Raw genomic sequence first — 22,938 nt, 5'->3', positions numbered from 1 at the left:
AATAGACATGCCTATAGAAGATATATTCACATATATATGCTCTATTCAATGTATATGTACTACTTTAAATAAAATATACTACAATACATATACATTACAATATATATATATATAGTTATATACTAATTTATAAAATATATACACATGTGTACGTTAAATATACATGTCTATAGAAGATATATTCACATATATACTCTCTATTCAATGTATATGTACTACTTTAAATAAAATATACTACAATATATATATATATATTACAATATATATAAATATAGTTATATACTAATTTATAAAATATATACACATGTATACGTTAAATATACACGTCTATAGAAGATATATTCACATATATAAGCTCTATTCAATGTATATGTACTACTTAAAATAAAATATACTACAATATATATATATATATATATAGTTATATACTAATTTATAAAATATATACACATGTGTACGTTAAATATACATGTCTATAGAAGATATATTCACATATATACTCTCTATTCAATGTATATGTACTCCTTTAAATAAAATATACTACAATATATATATATATATATTACATATATAAATATAGTTATATACTAATTTATAAAACATATACACATGTATACATTAAATATACACGTCTATAGAAGATATATTCACATATATACGCTCTATTCAATGTATATATACTACTTTAAATAAAATATACTATAATATATATACATTACAATATATATATATATATATACACGCCTATAGAAAATATATACACAAATATACAAAATATATGCTACTAAATATAATAAATTAATAATACTTGGTATTAAATTAATAATATATTAGAAGTAAGTTTTAAATTTAAACCAGAAATTCAATTTAAATCATTAAATGAAAAAAATTACAAAGTAAGGACTAAGGAGTGAATGAATGTTGAATTTTATTGATTGCAAAATGATCCAAAATTTATAATTTACATGAATGAAAAATCTACAAATTATGCATCATTTTGTCCAACTCATTCATGTTACTATTAACGGGAACTTGCATAGGATAGTCAAAGTCACGGGGGCAAAACCATGCATTGGACTTGGTTTTGCCGAGTTCTCCCGTGAAGACATAATTTCTTCAAGTTTCTGTTCGTTGTTCGGCTCCGGTTCCATTCCTTGGTTTCTTCTTTCCGCTCTAATCCAATCACTGAGGCAAACTAGAACATTCATGTCATTGCTTCCCAATGAGTGTCGGTTGTCTCCAAGCCGTTGTCATCCCTGACTAAAGACGCTCTCTGATGCAACGGTTAACATTGGAACATTCAAGATATCTCTAGCTAATCTTGAAAGCACAGGATGTGTTTCATTACTCCTCCACCGATCCAACGTGTTGATCCGTCGTCTGCAATCCTCTGGCGGCGACCGAAGATAATATTTCAGCTCTTCCCGATAAGTTGATGTGTAAGCTCTGTCATAAACACTGTTCCAACAAGGTAAATCATAAAAGGAATCAAGAAAACCACTATGTGCCGGCCTTTTAAAAGATGATGGCTCTTCGGGAGGATGAGGAGCGACAGTTGGAGTGATATTTGTAGGTACGGCTAAATCAACTAAATCAGCATAGTGATTATATAATTTTTCTATGTATTCATTCACATCACCCATAACCGTCCACAGATCAGGTTGTACTTGTTCAGAATCATTGTTAGTATTTATTTCTAAGTTAGCATAAATAATAGTACTAAAGTGACACATAGTATTATATTTCATGCACGGATTTAGCATAGCACCAACCAAGTAAATAGGGGGAATCAGGAAAAAATATTTTTTAAATTAGTAAAAATGACACCAACAGCTTCTTTATAACCTTCTTTGTTTTTATATTCTTTGAGCAAACCAGAAATATCGACTATATATGCCAAAATATTACAAACAGTAGGATAATAAGCACTGGAAAATTCAACCGTAGCTACATAAATTTTTTCTAAAAACTTAACAAGATCATTAATTATAACCCAATCAGAATCATGTAGCATGCAATCAGCAGAATCAACAAATGAACCGCAATGTTGGTTAAAAACTAGTGTAATAGAAACTCTGTATTTATAATATTTTCTTGATATTTAACTTTAAATTCTTTAATTCTCGATCTACGATTATTTCCTTGAATAAAACCAACAGCAAGACGGATTTTTTCGATATAAAATTCAAAAAGTTCAAGACCATCTTTTACAATTAAATTATAGATATGACATGCACACTTAATATGAAAAATTTCAGGCAACGGCGGAGATAGCTTAAATTTTAACTTTTTTTATAGCAGTCTTATTGTTAGAAGCATTATCAAAAGCAATACATAAGATTTTATTTTCGATACCATAAAATCCGGCAACTTTAACAATAGAATCAACAATAAAATCTCCAGTATGTTTACGATCTTCATCGGATAAAAAAACAAGAATACGTTTTTGCATCACAAAATTACTATCCATCCAGTGACAAGTAACGGTTAAATAATCATTTTTATTTACAACACGACCAAGATCAGAAGTTAGGGACAATCTATATTGAATATTTTTTAACAATGTTGATAAATAAAAATAATATTGGGAATGAAGTCTAAAAATATCAGACCGACAAGTACTTCTAAGAATACCATTAAACATAAGATTATAAATTGCTTGAATATAATAAATAAAGTCATCAGAAGAAGGAAAACTAAAAGACAGACAACCCACAGCTACCATTTTAGCTATTTCTTCCCGGTCCCTCAATTTATTATATTTCTTCGTTACCTAACCGGTTGCTGGGTCCATTCTAGTTTGCGTTGGCCCACCAACATCCCCACCACCTCGTGCAATATTTAACTCTATTTCGTGAGCATCACGTATATGTCTCATTAACGTACCCATACCCCCTTGCTTGCCTCCACTTTTATGCTTATATATTTATTGACAAATATTGCATTGCACCTCAGTATCTGATATACATTCAAAAAATTGTCATGCAATACTAGTTGTTTTACGAGCTCTTGGGGCATGGGGAGGACGGGAAAGGAGATTAACCGATTCTGATCTAACGTTAGCATTTTCTACTGCGGGTGTCTCACCAATATTTTCATCATCTTCGTCTAAATTAACCGCATCTACTTCATTTTCTTCTTCTATACCGTAATTTTTCTGAGCTTCTACATAATTCATATCGTGAGCACCTACACCTATTTGTTTCTCAAAAAGTGTATCAAGCGGTATCGGAGGCGAAGGCACACGGGTATATCTACTACTTGAAGTACCTCTACCGCTAGTAATTCACTTTTTACTACCACCATCGCTTTAGGGACAAAATTTTTTAATACCTTTAGTAACGAGGTTTCTTAATTTATCCATAATATAAATTAAACTAAAAAAAATTCAAAATACACAAATATAATAAAATTAAATATTCAACAATTAATACAATAAATAAAAATTAAACTTAAGAGATAGAACAACAATACCAAATTTTGGAAGTATCCGAAGGTTGCGACTTTAGAAACTTCCACTCGTACTATATAATCGCAAAATTAAAAAATTAAAGTGAGCACTTTAGGAAATTAAATATATTGAATATTTGAGAATTGAGAATTGAGATTTGAGAGAGTGAAAATGATTTGAAGGTGTAGGATATTTATAGAATTTTTTTTGGGATTAAAAAATATTTTTAATGATTTTTTTAAATAAATGGGCCCAAACTAGTCGTTTGGACCAAAATATGGCTATATAGCCGTTGGGCCAACGGCTAGTGTGGCCCAAATATCAATTTTATTTTTTAAAAAAAAACTTATCCGGGCCAGGCCGATTAACCAGCGGGCATGGACCAGGCTTGGTCCGGGCCTGGTTAACTGGGCCCAACCAAAAAATTTAACCGGCTCGGGACCAGGTACCTTATAGCCCATGGGCTGACCGGGCCGATTTTATTGAGTGGGTCGGTTCGGACTGGGTTGGGCCGGGTCAACTCGGTCCGTTTGACAAGTTTAGTCGAAATACATAATTAGCTCCTGATACATTAATGAAGATACATAATTACTTGAAATTTTTGTAATTAGTTTGTAAGGATGAAAATTTATGAAAATATTAAGTTAAGGTGTATTTGTACTTTATTTTTCCTAGATTTAGGCTCCATTTGTTTTTTTTTATGATTCAGACGTCTGAATCTGAATGCACATCTGAATGATTAAGATATTGTCTCTAGATCTGAAAACTGAATGATTAAGATTGTTTGTTTTTCAATATATGAATGTGGAAAAAAATTTATTTGTATACATAATAAAATAAAAAATTAATTATATATTAAAAAAGTATGTAATTTAATACAACAAAATTATTAGTATTTGATTGAGAAAAAACATTTATGTCTGTTAGTAATAGTGGAGATGATTTATAATGGTGGTTGAAGTGATAATGGTTGATGTTAGTGATTAATAATGTTGGTGGTGATAATTGTGATAGTTGATATTGTAATGACTGTTATGATGGTGACGATTGATGGTGGTGGTGGTTGTTGGGATGTGATGTTGCTTGATGTTAGTAGTTTAAGGTATTGATTGTGTTGGCTGAAACATGAATGCATGATGATTGACGATGTGTTGGTGCTAGTTGGAGATGTTATTTGTTATGATGGTGGAGATGGTTGTTAGTAGAGATAAATTGTAGCGATGGTACTGGTTGAAGTGGTGGTAGAGGTGGCGTTACTAGTGACAATGGTGGTGGCGGCCAAAGAATGTGTAGAGGTTGTGATGTATTATTGATAGTTAGCGGTGGTGCTAGTTGTGATAGATGAGTTGGTTGGTAGCAGGGATTGACTGGTAATGGTCGCTGATTGCAGTGCTGTTGACGGCAGTGGTGGCGGTGAATATAATTAGAATAAAAGGGTAGTAGGTGTGGTAGCGGTTGATAATTGTGATTGATAGCGGTATTTGTTGTCGATGACGGTTGTGATAGTGGAGGTGGTTAGTGGTGGTGGATGGTGGTTGATAATGGTGACGATGACAGAGGCAGTTAGTGGTGGTGACTGTTGATTATGAATAGAGTGGTGAATATTATCCAATATCAGAATATTACTTCAGTCCTATTAAGACTTGGTTTGATTAAGACCTATTCATACGTATTGAGACTTAAAACCTTAATAAGAAATAAATGCACTTAATGATCTGAAGTTTAAACCATTCAGATTAGACATTCATTAATTGCAAATAAATGAGCCCTTAATGTGTAACTGATTGTCTTGGATTTCAAATCTAATGTTCACTGTTTAACTGCTTCATAATTAAATAAACCAAACCCAAAAAAGGAAAATGATAAAAAAGAATAAATACTAGAAACAGATAAGCTAACATAAAACACAAAAACCTGAAAATGCAACTTCTTTTTGAATCCCTCTAACTTCTCTCTCTTCTTTTTCTCTCTTTTCTCACGCACATAAACGCTCACTGTTTGAAAAATACCTTCATGGATTCTCGTTCTGCTGGGGGTAAAATCGTCACAAACAGGCGAAAGCGCTATGCCGTTGGTCCCTACGACCGTCCTCTACCTTCGCCGGCGGCGGCGGAAGAAGCGGTTCAAAAAAGCCCTAATTGGTTCACCGGACATGTATTTCCGGCGACGCGCACGATTATATCCGGTGCTGCAAAGATTATAACCTCTGTGTTCAATTCAGAAACTTCTTCTTCTTCCGAGTCTGAGGATAACGATTCCATTTTTGGTACGAAAATTCTCGTTAATTACGAAATTGCCACTTATTTGTTCATCTTAAAGTAGTAGTAGATTATTTATTTATTTATTTTTGGAATTTTCGTGCCATTTGTTACTTTTTTCAAATCTCATTTATTTTTTGTTTCTGCGTGTGAGATGTAGAAAGTGAGAAATTATGAAATTGCCACTTATTTGTTCATCTTAAAGTAGTAGTTTTTTTTTTGGAATTTATTTATTTTTGGAATTTTGGTGCCATTGGTTACTCTTTTTCAAATCTTATTTTTTTTGTTTTGTTTTTTGTGTTTGATGTAGAAGTGGTAAATTACGAAATTGTCACTCATTATTACGTATAAAAAAGTTTCTGTTTCTCTTTTTGCAGTGTAAATTATAGCTTGTATATCGGCTTGGCTTTGATTTTTGTGATTTTTGTTTAAAAAATATTAACTTCATTGGAAATTTTCTAGTATGCACTTGATGATTTCAATTTTTTTTTTTTTTTTGTGTGGGGCGTGGAAGATTAGGAGAGTTTAATTCAGCAAGGCATTTTTTTTTTTTTTGAAATTCTAGAGGAAGAGAGAGCTTGGGCTTATTGAAGTTGTTTTTATGGAGGTAGTCTCTGGGAATATTTAATTGATAATTATTTTTGGTAAGTACTAAAAATTATTTTCAAAATAGTTGGCCTCTTTTTAAAAATATTTGATTCAATTTAATTGTTCCTTTTATGGAATCAAGACAATATTATTATGTTTTTCCGATATTACTCTTATCATTAAATGACTAAATAAAATGTATATACTCAAATTTATATTTTTAAAGAATAATTAATAAGATTATTTTGGTAAAAATAAACCCCTAATAAAACTCCCTCAATTCCTTTTTATTTGCTCCATTTGAGTTGTTTTTGTATTCCCTTTTAATTTGAGTTGTTTTTATATTCCCTTTTAATTGCTCCTTTCATCTTTTAAGAACAATTGGATTAAAATCTTCCTATTATACCCTTATTCAATAAATATAATCATTATTGATTTGGAAAAAGGTACTCCTATAAAATTTAATAAGGGCATATTGGTAAAATTATTTTTAATTTAAGAGTAAGAAATTTGTTAAAGGATGTACCCTACTCATAGAGCAAATAAAAAGGAATGGAGGAAGTATTTTCTGATGGGGAGTATCAAGTCGGGCCAACTATTTTAAAATGGAGGGAGTATTAAATTGATAATTAATGTTTTGGACTATTTAATGGATAATTATTCTTGGATTTAATGCAAGTACATCATTGAAGTATAAATACCACACTCCTCACATACAGTTAGGAGTCTGACTATTTATGATGAAGATTTGTTGAGCCTGTTATTGTGTATTTGGTTCTGATATGAATTTGAATGATCCGAACCTAACATAACGTCTTGAGAATTTTTATGAGATCCTGTAAACCTTGAGATGAAGCGGGGAAGCCAGCTGAACCTGTTTTTTTGCAGAAAAAAATAGTTTTTTGCTTCAATTTGTTTGTCTGGTTATGACTCTGACTTGACAACAGAGTTTAAGAAAGTAAAGAAGGCTTTTAAATCTCGTGGTCTTGTACTAAAACTATGTCGAATGTACTAAATATCCTTTACTCGGTGTGTTCTGAAATATGTCATGCGGAAAGTTAGAATTAAAGGTTACCATGAAAGGCACTTAAGGGAGTGACCTAGTGATTCAATGAAGTTGGGTTGAGCACCATGAGGTCTCAGGTTCAATTCCCAACCGAGACAAATATTAGGTGATTTCTTCCCATTTATTTTAGCCTTGGTGGATAAAGAGTTACCCGGTAACAGTTCCTGGTGGGAGGTGGCAGTTATCTCGTGAAATTAGTCGAGGTGCGCGGAAGCTGGCCCGGACACCACAGTTATAAAAAAAGGGTTATCATGAAAGGAAAAAGACATCCTTTTTTAAATGGACTAAAAGGGAAAGTAAGATAAACAATTTGAAACTAAGGGAGCATCTATGTATGTATTTTGTTTATGAAAAATATAGATATAGTACGTGTAGTAAAGGTTATATCCACTTGATATTTGATGTCTCTTGGTGTAGTGCTTATATCACACGAATGAGGTTGCTTGTTTAAAAAATTGCGCCTTTGCCTTCCAGCCTTTGATTTTAGTTTATTTTATTTTCCAGAAGGAAATCCGGTGGTAACTGAATCAGGTAAAGATAAGTAAAAACATATTGCAATGTGGGGGTGAGGGGTGGGGGTGGGTGGGTTGGTAATGATTTCTAAATATCATTTTAGTGGTATTAACATATTGCAATTCAGAACATGCTCTAATAGTAGGGGCGAGATGCATCTAAAATATAATTAAAATTAATATAACCAAAAAAAAAATATTGCGATTCATTTGAGTTTTGGCTGATGCATGTTCACTGAAGCTGGTTCAACTGAATTGGCTTTGCTTGGTAAATTACAAGCTGCATATGTGGATTGTATTAAAAATAAAGTTTCATTATGTTGTTAAAAAATATAATGTTGCATTATATGTAGTAAAGGTTGTAATCTTGTAATTGATGTCTCTCTAAACATTTGCATAAAAAAGGGCAGCCTGCTATGGGAGGTGACAGGTATCCCATGGAATTAGTCGAGGTGTGCGCAAGTTGGCCCGGACACCACAGTTATCACAAAAAACAAAGGGGCAGCCCGGTGCACTAAAGCTCCCGTTGTGCACGGGGACCGGGGAAGGGCCAACCATAAGGATCTATTGTATGCAGCCTTACCTTCATTTCTTAACACTTGCATAAAATATTAAAATTGTATTGTGTACTCGAACAGAGCGTGCAGTCTTAAAAAAACGCGTTGAGATTTGTTATGCCCTCGTCTCTCTCCATGCTCACACAAATAGAAAAAAGTTGTAGGCAAATCTCTCCTATCATACGTGGTGCAGCCCTTTGTGTTAGTGGTAATTAATTCAAAGTCACTAGTCAGTTCAACGGCACGAGTGAAAGGTGAAAGTAAGGTGTAGCATTGGAATTGCTATGTAGGCTTATACAATATCCAGTGCTTGTCTAGTTGAATTGCTCTTCTTTGCAGGTTCCAACACTTGGAACTTGGAAACTCCCTTGGATTTGTTATGTAGTCTTGACAGGTGTAGCAAGAATACCTCGTTCAAGCTTTAAATAAATAAAGCTGTCTTGTACCGCGATACTATTAGCCATCTCTTTGACATTTTAATATCAATTTCATTTAGGTATGAACTCAAATGATATGGTGGCTAATGAACCTATCTTGTCATGGCATGCTCTCATTTTTTTCGTTGTACTTCTAATAGCTTGCGTCTGGCTTTTATTGTAGAGGATGATGCTAGGGAGGAGAATGATATTTGCTCTGAAGTGGATGAGTTAAACAAGGTAATATATCTCATCTGAATATGTTATTAATTTTTAAGCATTGAGAATCAAGTGATTGTGATTTAGTACCATGGTTCTCCCAGTGATACCGGTTTGTTCATCTGGATATAGTTGATTTGATCTGTGTTAAATATACAATTAAGTGAATAAAACTATGTTATATGTACTCTTGAAAATCCTTGCCGCACCCGTGTCAACTCGACATGAGTGTGGATCTGGGAACCACACCAGATTTGGTCCACACATCCTGGTTGCTTTGACTAAATCTATGACTGACAAGTATACATTGATTGGGTAATTGATTGGACTTTTTAGGTTTATTTTTATGCTATTTTTATAATATAGTTACAGGAGATGTCTTATTAATAAAGTATTTGGTGTTTATAAAGAATTAAATTTCATTAGCTTTAGTTCAATAGCTTTAATTAATCAAAATATACTCTCTATATATGTCACAACTCACAATATACATTTATTGCCTTTAGCCAAGCACTCATATCCATACCTACAAATCCTAGAAGTTATTTTATGAAGAGTTCAAACTCTAGATCCACACCCGAGTTCTAGCAACATAGAATTAAAGTGTGATCTCCTTAGCAACTTAAGTTTTTAGATGAGATGGTCACAAACATCACCATGTTAATCAAAGTAGACAGAGGTCATGGGTTCAAGTCTCATTGCCATCTATTATTTTAAAGAAATTCATGTGCCTTGCCATAGAAAAACCCAAGCATGTACTGAAGGGCGTGTTGAAGATATAAGTAAGTAAATACAATTGTGTAATGTGTTGTCTCTAACAACTTAAGTTTTTAGATGGATCCGCCACACAATTCAACAATTTGGATGCAACCAGAGGTGGCTAAGGTGCGAGGGAAATGTAAAGCAACAATAGTTCCACATGAAGGTCCTAATAGAATGTCAATAAGATCGCTAAATAAAGTTGTTAATGGTTGACCCTGTCATCTGCCCTATGTCCAAACCAGAGAGATAGAAGTACTTTTCCACTTCTTCAGTTTTGAGCTGTGGTTTTAAGGAGATTCTGGAAGAAGGAAAAGATCATTGTCATAATCAAATATTCCGACATACTACCTTTATTTATTTATATTCTGTCATTAGTCAATGAATATGAACGCCCATATCCAAAAATTGAAGGGGGCGGAAATGTGGATGTTGCGTTGGATGTGTGGGCTTACTAGGAGTGATAGGGTTAGGAATGAGATTATTCGGGAGAAGGTTGGAGTGGCTTCGGTGGAGGACTAGATGCGGGAAGTTCGGATGAGATGGTTCGGGCATGTGAGTTGGAGGGGCGCGGATGCCCCAGTTCGTAGGTGTGAGAGACTGACTTTGGATGGTTTCAGGCGGGGTAGGGGTAGGCCGAAGAAATATTGGAGGGAAGTGATTAGATGGGACATGGAGCAGTTAAAGCTTACGGAGGACATGACCCTAGATAGGAAGGTGCGGAGGACGTGGATAAGAGTAGAAGGTTAGTGCCTGCGGGTGGGCCGTAGTCGGAAGCTAGGAGAGCTTTGGGGTGGGGGTATTGTGGGTGAGAGTGCCTTTGGTTTGTTAGTATAGGGTTCTACTGTGTGGGTGCCTTATTTTTATTGTTCCAACGTGTTTCATGCTTTATTATGAATTTACTTATTATTCTTTGTCCTGAGCCGGGAGTCTATCGGAAACAACCTTGCTATCTCTCCGGAGGTAGTGGTATGGACTGCGTACATTTTACCCTTCCCAGACCCCACTGTGTGGGAATACACTGGGTTTGTCGTTGTAGTCAATGAGTATGAAAAACTAGTCATGAATTTTGTGTATGTAAGGTCTTGGTGGAGAAAAGTAGTATCCCCTAGTGAAGTGGAATTAGGTGACAATTCCCCTATCCCACACCTTTTCTTTATATTTTTCGTAAGGAACTATGTGGCTTAACTCTTTGTTCAAAGGAAGCCTAGGTATTCGTAAAAAGCTACTCCAGCAAATCATAGGTAAGAAAGTGGCAAATGGATATTTTGATTGCGATGAGGGAATGGTTCTCAGCAGCGATGACATACTCATTTAGGGAAAGTATGTTGAAAAAGAAAGATTGTGAGAGGAGGTTTCTCAAGATTCATTGATTTCGAAGTAGGAAATGGGAAGTAAATTAGGTTCTTGTAAGATATGTCGTGTTGAGAGTTGGCCTCAATGAAGCATATCCACATATAAATGGCATCAGGAAAACAGGATAATTGTGGTAACGAGTTTCCTCAGTAGGAATAAACGTAACACCCTGTGAACCTAGAATTAAGGAGAATTTCCAAGCTTGGGAGCTAGACAGTTGAAGGACTTCTCCATAAAGATTTGTGATCATTCATAAATTTATTTTAAGTTTAACGGCGAAAATTGGACCATTTCTCAATCTGTACGTGTCATCCTTACGCAGGGGCCATGCTGACCTTCTTTGTATTGTTTCAATTTTGTTGGATGTCCCTAAAAAGACCTAAAAATAATTTTTTCATGGTAAAATCTTTTCATTTGTGGTTACAAATGGAAGGATATAGCGTACCCGTGTGGAAATTGTTAAGGAGAACTTATCCATTGATAAAGTTCCTATTGCATGGTACTCAAAATGGAAAGCCATCCTAACGATCAATCAATCAACTCTGATGTATGAATACTTTGTATGCATTGCTCTCGGGTCAGTTTTATTTACTGAATAATTTGTCTCTTTAGGGAAGTTAGAGGTTCTCTAGTCCTTGACTTATCCTAATATGGGCTTAGTAGTCTTTAACCGGAACAAAAATGAATTCTCAGTAAATACTAGACCTTTTGCAAGTGTAACCAGAACAAGTTAACCTTAACTGCAACTAATTGGTATTGTCTAAATGAATCCTTTTCCTCCAATCTCCGCTATGTTCTATTCTTAGCCAAGTTCATGGTGATTTTAAGAAATCGTATGTCTTTTACGGTAATTTTGCTCCTTATGATTTTAGGTCTACCTTGTCCCAACACCTTCCATTATGTATGCTAATGTTATGAACTCTTAATCTATGCCTGCCTGCCCCCCCCCCAATCCCCACTCCACCACACACACACAAACCAACACCCCAAATTGAAGAGGATGAACAAGGAAGGAAGTGTGGATCCAGTTGCAACATGTCCTATTTGGTGAATTTGGAAAGAGAGAAAAGAACGGGGTTTTGAAGGAGTCTAGAACACTGAAAGGTCCCTTTGTCATCGGGGCATTGTTGTGGAAAAGGGATATACCACTTTGTGAAGTTAGGATAGATACTTTGGAGCTCAAAACGAAAAGATTTAAACTTTTCAGCTCCAACTTGGTGTATAATATGAATAGATTACTCTTGAATTATCAAAAAAAGTAAGTTCTGTAATCTATTGAACTTCCTTTTGTGTTTAGCATCCTCAATTACGTGGAGAGAGAAGTCAAACCAAGCACCTAATTGAGCAGCTACTTATGCAGGAGACGTTTTCAAGGTTAGTTGCAAAACTTCCGTCTATTAATATGCTGAAATTTCTATTTTCATAGTGTTATAGTCTTATTTCTTGTATGTGAGAGGAGACTTGTGTCTTATCTATTCTGTGATTGTTTCTGTCTTTTCCAGATCTCCTTTGTGGAAATTCAACTAGATTTATTCTTAAATATTAACTATATATAGATATTTTCTTAAAAAGCTATATTTTTAGAATTTGCTTGCTAGTGTGATATCTGTCTTGATTTTGCTTGCATTTTATCAATTCATCGTGATTGTCTGCTCCTTTTTTTGCGTCTTTAGCCCTTGCTAAGTTTTGCTAACATTTGAAACTCTTCATGCTGATGTAGTTTGTATAGTTCTCCAGGAAAAGGATAATATAAAGCTCAGATTTGCACTGTTTCCATGATTTATACTCGTGAATTAATTTTTCTTGTTTGTGTCTTTAAGAGTTCTCTTTAGTGATTTTATCGGAGGGAGCTAGTAACTTTTTCTGAGTTTTCGTCTTTAGGCTTATTTTTTAGTTTTTTAATTCATGAAATTTGATGAAAATGCTGGGAGTCGTTTCTCTCTTTTTGGGGTTGAGGAATAACATAATATGTTTATTGATTAGCCATTAAGTATATGCTTCATTAAGTATATGCTTTAATATACAAATGGTTTGCAATGCCTCAAATTCATAGAAATATGACATACAGAATGTTTAAAGATGAGTATATGTATATTTAATTGTCTTATGCAATAACTCTTGCACATGACTTTCAAGGGATCCAGCAGTGATTGAAAAATACACATTCACACATACACTTGCATGCACACGTTTGCACACTCAGTTACAACCTAAGTTGCTTGGACTCGGGTGCGGGTACCGATACAGGTACGGATCTAGAGGTCGGATCCTTCACGGTCTCAACTTAAAGATTCGGGGATATGGATCTAGGGATGGATACGGGTGCGGGGATTCGGCGAAAAATAATTTAAATATCTAAAAATAAAGTTATAAAACATAAGCTATGAGATATTATGTGGAAAACTTGAGGAGAAAATATTGTTTAAGAGATAAAAAGAAAAACAATAACATAGAAATTTCTATATACAAGGTATTCCATTTTCTTCAATTTCACCTTAGCTTTAGTTTTCATAACAACATTTATTAAATCTGTCCGGACTTTCCCAGTCGATTTTGGTCAAAGTATCCAAAATCGGTTGACCAAATTGGGTATGGATCCCACACCCACACCATGTCGTGTCGACACTGGTGCGGCACCAAAAGTGAAGAGTTCGAGTAACTTAGGTTACAACCTACCATCTAAAAGATAAGGAATAGTCTTTCAAATTGAATGGATGGTTGGATGTTGAATGTTGACATTATCATGTACTGCTAATCTCAAAATTAAGAAATATTTTTAATAACTTGATGAAGAATTCAGGGCCTTTGCCTGTTCCTGGATTCGAGTCTCACCACCACCTGTTATTAAAAAGAATATTCATGTGCTTGCTCCATGAAAAATGAATTAGGCCCCCACGTGAGAGGACGTGTTGAAGGGATAATTACATAAAATGCTCTTTCTATGACAACTTAAGCTTTTAGATGAGATAGTCACACATTTCAGTATAAGAAGAAATTGACATTTGGCGTAACTCGACCCCAAAAGCTAGCTCACAAGATGAAGATTGCCCAAGACCAAATTGGTGTGAGACTTTAATACCCCCAGCCTTGACATTTAAAGCGTGGACAATAATATGGGGTTCCATCATCGGGTAAATTACTAATTTGGGATAACTTTGACCTTGATACCATGGGAAGCTATGTGCACAGTGTATTTCAAGCTAAGGAACACTTTCACTGGAAAAATATTTCCCTTTGCATTTACAATTGTGAAGTGGTGCAGTTGGCTGTCTTTTGCTTGTCTTTTATGTATGCATGCCTATCTTCTTCATATACAGACCGACAATTCCCACTTTTTATGCTTGTATTCAATGTTGTAGTTTGCTTTAAAGTTGTCCTTGAATGCTGCTATGAATTGATGAATGTGGAATAAAAATTATGTAGGTCTTTGACTCTTAAACAGCCATGACATGTATGCGTGTCGAAAGAAGAAAATATGATGTTTGTCTGGAAATAAATTTAGAAAAGGACAAAGAAATATGATGTTTCTTTTTTTTTTTTATAACTTTCATTCTGAACCTAGTTATACTATTAACTTTTCAGGAAGGAGCGTGATCAGTTAGTAATGATCATCAATTCAAGGGTTGTGGATTCTTCATCACTAGAAGGGGAAGGCAGTTTGGGTTTGCACTCGACAATACCATATAAAACAATTGCAGATGGTAATGATTTAATGAATCTATCATGTGATTATAGCTGGGGTTTTCTTCCTGCAAATTGTTTGCACAAAGCTGAATAGTCTTCTCTGTTTCATTTAGATTCGTTGGCCCACAGCAATCAAGCAATTATAGAAGCGAGGAAATGGTTAGAGGAAAAGAGAGATGGATTGCGTTCAGATAATACTTTCGTAGGTCTAAGCTCCGTGGGTAAAAGTGTAAGTAACTCTTTTTATCTATCTCTGTAATTCTCTAATTTATCCACATGGTTTATGTTAATTTACAACGTTATGATCTCTCAGTTTTATCAATTTGAAGTTATTTCCTGTTACTTTTTTCTTTTTTCCCTTCGTTGGCATGAATATCGTCTTTTAGTCTCTTGATCAGGTTTGTCTCCTCTCTCACCTAGCTAAGTTTATCTTTTCTTGACTCTCCACGTGCTTTAAAGATAGGTTCTCATTGTTAATGACCCCTCATCAGAGACTGTGCCATCATGAATAACCAGGCGAGCTGTGTCATTATATTTTCTGTGCACATTCACCATTTTCTGGAGAAACTTTGTATTATTGTCACCCTGCTTAAACTGATTGCTTCTTGAATTTTGCCTCCAAATTATTTCCTTGAGTTTAGAAGATTCTCCTTTTTATTTAACTATATCTCATTTGTGGGCCAAATTTGGGAACTTGTTGAGTACTTATTGTCTGCATTACATAAATTTCCTTGTTAGTTTTTTCATTTATGACGTGCTGTTTCTTAAAAAGATCATTTTAATGTTGAGTCAAATTTGATTTTGGAAACTTGGAACAATGATTAAGTGTTTGTTCCCCTTAATCTGAATTAATTGCCTAGTTTATATGTATTTTATTATCTGTAATATTAATTATACCTCGAACTTATAATTGTTCTTTTTTTTTTTTAAGGAGCTTATTGGTGCAACTAGTGTTTCTCATGTAATGTTTGCCTGCACTAAGGGCTTGCATTTTACTTCTTTCAGCTATGTGATACGAAAATATAGCTATCTAAGAATGTTTATTGATATGCTGTTTCCAATATCTTTCTTGTGAAAATATAGGTGGATGATTCTTTTAGTTCACCTGTAGAAATGGCCAAGTCATATATGAAGGTTCGTCCACTCTGGGCGTCTCCTACTGTTGATCATAGTGGACTTAGAACCCCCTCACAAATGAAGTCAAAGCTCTTTGATGAAGAAACACCATATACTGTCAGTGGTGATTCTCTGTCTTCCTTGAAGGTATTTGAAGATTTCAATTTTGCTTTTATTCCTTCACCTTCATTTCAAGCCTCGGAGGATGTACACTCACATTTATTGAAGGGTGGTTGAACCTTAGATTTCTAAACACGAATGTCCCATGAGTCTGTGAATTAAGTCTGGAGGATGGGCATGATGGGCATGCTGTGGAGGAATTAGGAGATATTAGGTAAACGCCCTGTGTCAATCGTCTGTCTTGTACCGTGATCCTGTATAACAATAGAATTATTAAACACTGTTATCGAGCAATTTAGGAGATGAAATATCCGACCAACATATATAAGATTTAAAAGAAAACTTGAGACACATAGAGGGGAATAGCTTGGCAGCTCTTTTTGCTTTTTTTTGGAATCCTTTGGTAAGAAAGGGAAGTTGGAAGAAACTATGAATAAACAAGAGCAAACAAAAGGGATTTATTATCAGAAAGTTTATGAGAAGCACCTGAGTCCAGAACCCACGATCAAATAGATTAGATTGTGAAACACAAGCAACAGAATTTTCAGCCTGAGCAACAAAGGCTCTGTAGAGATGTGTGTTTGACTTGCATGATATTGAAGGAACACTTGCGCGTGGTTATATTTATGGTGGGGTTGGATGATTCAATTAGATTGGATGTGCTGTTGCTCAAACCACGTGACTTATCGACGACCATGAGTGTATCCAGGGCTTTAGAACAAAAGCACCAACTGCAGAAGTTAAGTAATTTTGCCGAAAGGACATGGTAGCAGTCTCGGACAAGTTTGGGCAACACAACAAACTCGACAAAATCTGGTACTAGTTTAGTCGCCTCATTTACCTTGGCTAATACCCAAACCAGCAATCAAACCCCCTTTGTCAATCGATTAACTCGTGCAGAAATGGCAAGAGAGCTAAGGGGTTATGCTATAAATGTGACAAACTATATTCAGCAGCTCACCAACGCAAATGACTTTTCTGGTTGAAATTGGATGATTCAGTTGACACTATTCCAGAAGTTCTAGATGACTACATTTGAAATTCGAGCTTGAGGACAAGCTCTTTCAATGTGAGGGGATTAGTGTTGTGGATGCGTGAAATATGGTTATTATTTATTTGTATTTTAAATAATTTTATTTATTATATATTTATATTTAAGTAGCTTTATTTATTATTGTGGAATAACGTTTTATGTTTCCAAGTTTCATAAGGATTAGGCTTTCTATTGATGTAATATGGCTCCTATTTAAAGGGAGATGTGGGGAATAATACGTAGGAATAGTTTCAGTCAGAAACAAGAGGTTGGAGTTCTCTCTTCAATTGAACTCAAAGTTTCAGCCTTCCTTTAACGAGCTGAAGAGGTCGGAGTTCTCTCTTCTATTGAACTCTAAGATTTCAGCTCCCCCCCCACCCCACCCCCCGGGTTAACGAGCTGAATTTATCTACAAAATAGGTCGATCTAGGAATTCAAACAAAAGTAAGGGAAAGTCGACATCAATTGAGTCAAACTTTTCTGTTCATCGTCCTGTGAGTCGATCCTTCTCCAAAGATCCTAATAAGCATATGTCCAATCTGGTTACGATAACTACACTTCCATCAAAATTTCTAAATGGCCTATTTTGTTCTCTTTTATCTGTGATGTTCGATTTTCAGTTGTCTGATATGTGAGAATGGAGGAGTCAATGATCGGTGATGAGAAGACTATTGTGTGATTAGATGATTGGTGATGAGAAAAATATTGTGTGATTGGATGGTACAAAGAGGCGAAGTGATTGAGAGAATAGGTCATCCAGTATAGGAACAATAGGACTAGCCATAATTTGGTCACATGCTGAATCAAGATCACTTGGTAGTCCAGAAAGAATAACACTAGCACTGGCATCAACTTCTCAAAATTTTCTATGACCTGTCCCAAATGAGATGTCATATCCAATTCGTGTTTCTTTAAGTTATATGATAAATCGTATCATAGAAATGAGACGTTATTAGTGCATAAAGTTCCTTTTTCGCAAACTGAATAACATGTCTGGAGTGAATGAAACAGAAACATCAACTTCGAATCAATAGATTCCCACTACATGCTGAAAAATTGAGCTTAAAACTATCTTAATTGTTTGGGGCTTTTCATCTCATCACTAACCTTTTCGGTTACGTGATCTTGAATTCTTGACCTTGCACCACAACTTAATTGGAAGGCCAAGCTAAATAGTTCGAATTCCCAATTAAGTGTTCTGCAGTAACTATAAGACTTGAATATCCAACTCTCATATTTTGGAAGTAAAAGCATCAAATCTGAAAGACATGGTTGGATTGTAGAGTTCTCATCAAAGATTATCAAATAATCACAAAATATAGCACAATTAATTTAAAAACAAAACTGAATATGGTTAGAGAGCTGCCAGTTGGCAGAAAGTCGCTGCAAAGTTGCTGGAAAATTCTGAAAGTGAACTGGTAAACTGTAGACTCTAATTGAATCCTCTAAGTGCAAGAAAAATTCAGAGGTGTCGCCAGAAAAGCTAGATATGGCTTGAACTTAAAGCTAGTCACTGGAAGGTGGTGTTCTGATGGTTGGATTGAGTAGGTACTTAGATAGTTAGATGGAGCCTTGGAGTGACCTGGAAAGCACACCCAAGAGAACAAAGATTGTCGGTATCTATCTGGAAAACCTCACATGCGCTGACACATGACCGGAACCCCTAGTTTCTGGCGCGTGTAAGATGTACCCTCAAGGGAAATGATTGGGGTTCGCTCGCCATAGGGTGGGGACCTTGTGATTGTGTTGGTTTCACACAATACTCCAGGAAGAGGAGATGACACAATCTAGAAAGTCGCCAGAAATTGGAACATGGTGATTGTCTGAATATGTTTTCTTTCCATGGATATTTTTCACCAATGCTCTTATATTATGTGACAAATAAGGGCATGTGAAAAATATTATTGAGATGCGGTATCACTATTATCTTTCACTAAGCCCTTTTTCAATCTATACTCTACTCAATTTATAACAAACATTTACCAATGTAGGGCACTAACTATAGTTCTCTATACACGAACTAACACTGCAGAAGTTTCAATCTAATGAGATGCTGAAAATTGTAAAGGAGCCATGCACAAGTTGATCTTTGGAATTTGATATGTACAATTGGGTTGGCGGATATTTATGAAGGGATCTCATTGCCTTGCAATGGTTTGATAAATATAGGACTTCTGTAATTAATAATCGCTTTTGGACTTCGGATGTACTTATAAGAAGTTGTTTACATCAGACCGAGTTTTTATCAATCAAATATTAAAGAGCATTGCCAAAGGTTACACACTAAATGTTGTAACTAAAGAAATGAAAACAATTCTAAAGAAGCCATGCGCGAGTTTATCCATGTATGATATGCGCACGTGGTTTAAAGGACATTAATATAGGATCTATTGAGTATAAACTCGCATCTGGTTGATAAACTTAGGACTGTACAAGGAACAAGCTGTTTGATGCTTTGACTTAAAGACCTAACTTATTGCAACTTATATTATTAACTTGAAATGCTATCATTCTAATTATATAAATTGGTTGGTGTTTGTGAAATTTATTAGTCTCAACTTGATTGGTACAACTTCATAACAGAGATTTGATATATCAAACAGTTTCCCAAGTGACTGGTCCTTATATTTGCATGTTTAGTTGTTGCATCAATAGTTTCATTTTTGGTGCATATATGTTATTTTAATTTTCTAAATAGGCAAAACACTTTCGTCTACTCCTTCACTCGGCAATTCCTCTGAATACTGAATTAAATATTGTGTCATGTTTCAAGTTGTGCCTTTGACTACACTTCATTATTTTAGTGATCTGAAGGAGCTCTATATGTTGTCAAAGATGATGAAAAGCTACTAAGTAGTACTAAATCCATTTAATTTCATCAATTTTCTGTTATTTTCTGTCTTCTGATATGTGCTTTTCTACTGGATCACAGAAAAAGAATTCTTATGCATCTGGGTCATGGAATATTCATGAGGAAATACGAAAAGTCAGGTCAAATGCAACTGAAGATCTATTACGTGCCCATCCTTCCAAGGAAACTGACTACCAATTACGTTCGGTAGAACGCAAAGAAGAACCAAATTCTGCAGTTGGTGATTTGACAGGAACCAGTACCGTGGAGAAGATAGATAACTCAAGTTCTTTGAGACTTGCTAAACTGTCAGATGTACCCATTAAGTGGTCAGGTGTGTTGTGCTCTAATCTTGGTTTTAATTGTCTTCTGCTGCAAGTTGCTAGTTTTCTGTAGAATTTAATTTCTTCTCTTTCAGATGTGGAAATAACACAAGATGGCGGAGAAAGTGAGACTGGGCCTTTGAATCCCTCCTCTTCTATTCAGCTGAAAGATCAGGTAATCGTTTGTTTTAGGGATTTCAGTACTTTATTCAGCATTTTACATTTAGCACATTTGAACTAAAAAATAATAGCATTTCATATGGATGTTGTGTTTACCTATTTACTTTTGTCCTTGTACCATTCAAACGTGCAGACAATTCGGGTTGGTGAGCATGCTGCTCGTGAATCTGTCATGCCTAGTGGTCCAGTTTTATCCTCCGAGCACAATGATGGTACTTGAATCCATTCTTTATGATTTTTCTGTTGGTTTTATGTTGTGAAGCTAATTGGCAGTAATGGGTGCAAAAGTCGAGTTATTGCTACTTACCAGTACACAACATATGAAGTTAGTGAGTGGCATCTAATTCATATTTGATCATCTGGACAAGTCAAAATTGTCACCTTCTATTTCCTAATTAGATAGGTGTTCAAAGTTAGCTTACCAGGTAAGTGGGTTTATTTTTGTAAATGGTCTGATAGAGATGTAAACAAAGATGGGAGGCATTTGATGCTTCCCTATTGAATTCAGCGATGGAAGGTTTCTTGGCTACTTATTTTCTAAGCAGTTTCCATGTCAGTCCAATGGTGGGTTTTTACAGGGGACCACAATCACAGCGATGGTAGTGACATTAGTCTGTTGATTGAGGGAGTAAGAGGATATGTGAGAGAGAACCATGATGCTGCAATGGTGTAATGAATGGTCCGGATATCACGTGGAGGAATACTAATTTGAATTGAACCTATATCTTATGTAATATGGGTGTAAAGGAGCTAGATGCAAACCAGGTAAGGTTGGACTTGTGACCAACGTGGTGTAATGGATTCTGATATCTGGTTTAGTTTAGAACAAGTTTTGAACCCTAGGGCCTGACAAGTAATAACCAAAAGAGGATGGACCTGCGAAGATTTTTAACTTGGTAATTTGGGGATGCCTTATTGAGGTTAAGGCTGCCAGAAAAATTACCTTATTTAAGAAATTTAGCTAGGTTGAGACAACAGAAGTTTAGCACTTAAAATAGTATCCTCTTGCAATTCATGTGCATTCACTATTAAAATAGCTTCTGTAGCATGTGCAAGAGTGGTAATGACGTAATGAGTCTCACTCACATTTGTTCCTCTGTTGCTCGTTCTTCTGATTATGGCAGCGTTTGTAATTGTTTAATTATATGTCCTGAAATATGCAAGTGGCTTTTGTTATGTGCAGTTTTCTCTCTTTTTTCCTTATGTTCTGCGGGGTTGGTAGCTGCTGATCTTGTTTTCTCCAATATGTTCAATTTCTCTTATATTTTACCATTTTTACAGGTTCAGGTCCTCATATTACTGGCTCTGAAGCACGGGAAGTGACTCGACCAAATTTAGCACAAAGTTCTAATGGCTATGCGTCATTAGAAGCTAGGTAAAAGAATGAATGTTCTATATCTTATATTTTTCTGGAGCTTGAATCCCAATAATGCTGGTTCCCCCCTCGGTAGTTTGTCTGCAGGTCAAACCAGAGGACAAAACGACTCACACATTGGTGGTGAGAAGCCGAAACCAGGAACATCAAGTCAGGACAAGTCGACTGGACATCACCAAATGGAGGATAAGTGTGAGCTTCTAAGTGAAACTGCTGTGGACGTACCAGACGTGAATGAGATGACAGACAGTCCCGCTATTTCCATTCCTAGTGAAGACTTATCGCAGGAGGAATCAGTTTTGGTATGTGGCTTGGCAAAGGACAGGAAAGTTCCTGCGAAGCCACAAGGAAAGAGACCAGTTAGAAATGTCCGAAAGACCAGAGCAAAAAGGTAAGTGATGAGATATGTAGATCAGGCAGTCTAGAGACCTGAAGCTGTTGTATATTAGCTTAACTTTAGGAAGAAATTGAAGCTATTGTAGGAGGATCCTTGATTCATCTTTCCTTTTTTTTTTTTGTTTTTTTCAAAGACCAAGTTGTGTAGTATTTATTCGTACGTTCGTGTAGGATACCACTGTCATTATAAATTTGAATGTTCTTAGACCAAACATTCCTTCATGATTTATGTCGATTACGCATAAAATATGAAGTTCTTGAGGTTTTCTTGTAACAAAATCATTGTCTGCTAAATGCGCCCACACAAAATAAAATCTTCTCTAAGGAAGACATCACAAAAGAAAAAAATAGAGTTGTGCATTGTGGGCAAAGTCATCGATAGACACTCAAACTTCTTGTTAAAATTCACTTAGACACCTAAATTAAGGCTTGTTCCTAGGGGTGGGCGTTCGATCGGTTCGGTCTGATTGTTTAATATTGGTTCGGATTATCGGTTTTTTGATTGACAAAAATGACATCCATAACCAAACCGAAATAAATTCGGTTTGGTTCGGTTTTTACAAATTCGGTTCGGTTATTTCGGATTTTTATTTCGGTTTGAAATATTAAAGTAGTTAGCCTCTTTTTTTCATAACTGAGTATTTAAAAGTGATGATTTTTTTAGAAAAATTATTTTTT

General features: G+C 35.2%; 1 protein-coding gene and 1 non-coding gene across 3 annotated transcripts; one reads left to right on the top strand and one right to left on the bottom strand.

The window, feature by feature from the left end:
* The first annotated feature begins 5,316 nt into the window (after window positions 1–5,316).
* On the top strand, window positions 5,317–22,472 carry LOC107849014 (protein KAKU4). 2 transcript variants are annotated; one of them, XM_047402496.1, is made up of 11 exons: window positions 5,317–5,717; window positions 9,033–9,088; window positions 12,480–12,556; window positions 14,765–14,883; window positions 14,980–15,095; window positions 15,950–16,129; window positions 20,068–20,320; window positions 20,405–20,484; window positions 20,623–20,701; window positions 21,771–21,864; window positions 21,941–22,472. In XM_047402496.1, the coding sequence occupies exons 1-11, from the start codon at window positions 5,465–5,467 to the stop codon at window positions 22,257–22,259; spliced, it is 1,626 nt and encodes a 541-aa protein (XP_047258452.1). In that variant the 5' UTR covers window positions 5,317–5,464; the 3' UTR covers window positions 22,260–22,472. The 2 variants fall into 2 exon arrangements, with proteins under 2 accessions (XP_047258452.1, XP_047258453.1); XM_047402497.1 differs by lacking the exon at window positions 15,950–16,129.
* Window positions 11,459–11,561, bottom strand: LOC124890734. Its single transcript, XR_007049295.1, has one exon. It is a non-coding gene; the product is annotated as a U6 spliceosomal RNA (small nuclear RNA).
* Window positions 22,473–22,938: the final 466 nt, after the last annotated feature.

This window comes from Capsicum annuum, unplaced genomic scaffold, assembly GCF_002878395.1.
Source record: "Capsicum annuum cultivar UCD-10X-F1 unplaced genomic scaffold, UCD10Xv1.1 ctg2352, whole genome shotgun sequence".
Classification (NCBI taxonomy): domain Eukaryota; kingdom Viridiplantae; phylum Streptophyta; class Magnoliopsida; order Solanales; family Solanaceae; genus Capsicum; species Capsicum annuum.
The sequence above is the reverse complement of the archived record's forward strand: the minus strand, read 5'-3'. Positions and strand labels throughout refer to the sequence as shown.

Coding starts and splice junctions, on each gene's coding strand:
- LOC107849014 (XM_047402496.1), top strand. CDS start 5,465: ATGGATTCTCGTTCTGCTGGGGGTAAAATCGTCACAAACAGGCGAAAG. Junction 12,557..14,764: donor ATGCAGGAGACGTTTTCAAG/GTTAGTTGCAAA, acceptor TTAACTTTTCAG/GAAGGAGCGTGATCAGTTAG. Junction 21,865..21,940: donor TATGCGTCATTAGAAGCTAG/GTAAAAGAATGA, acceptor CCCCCTCGGTAG/TTTGTCTGCAGGTCAAACCA.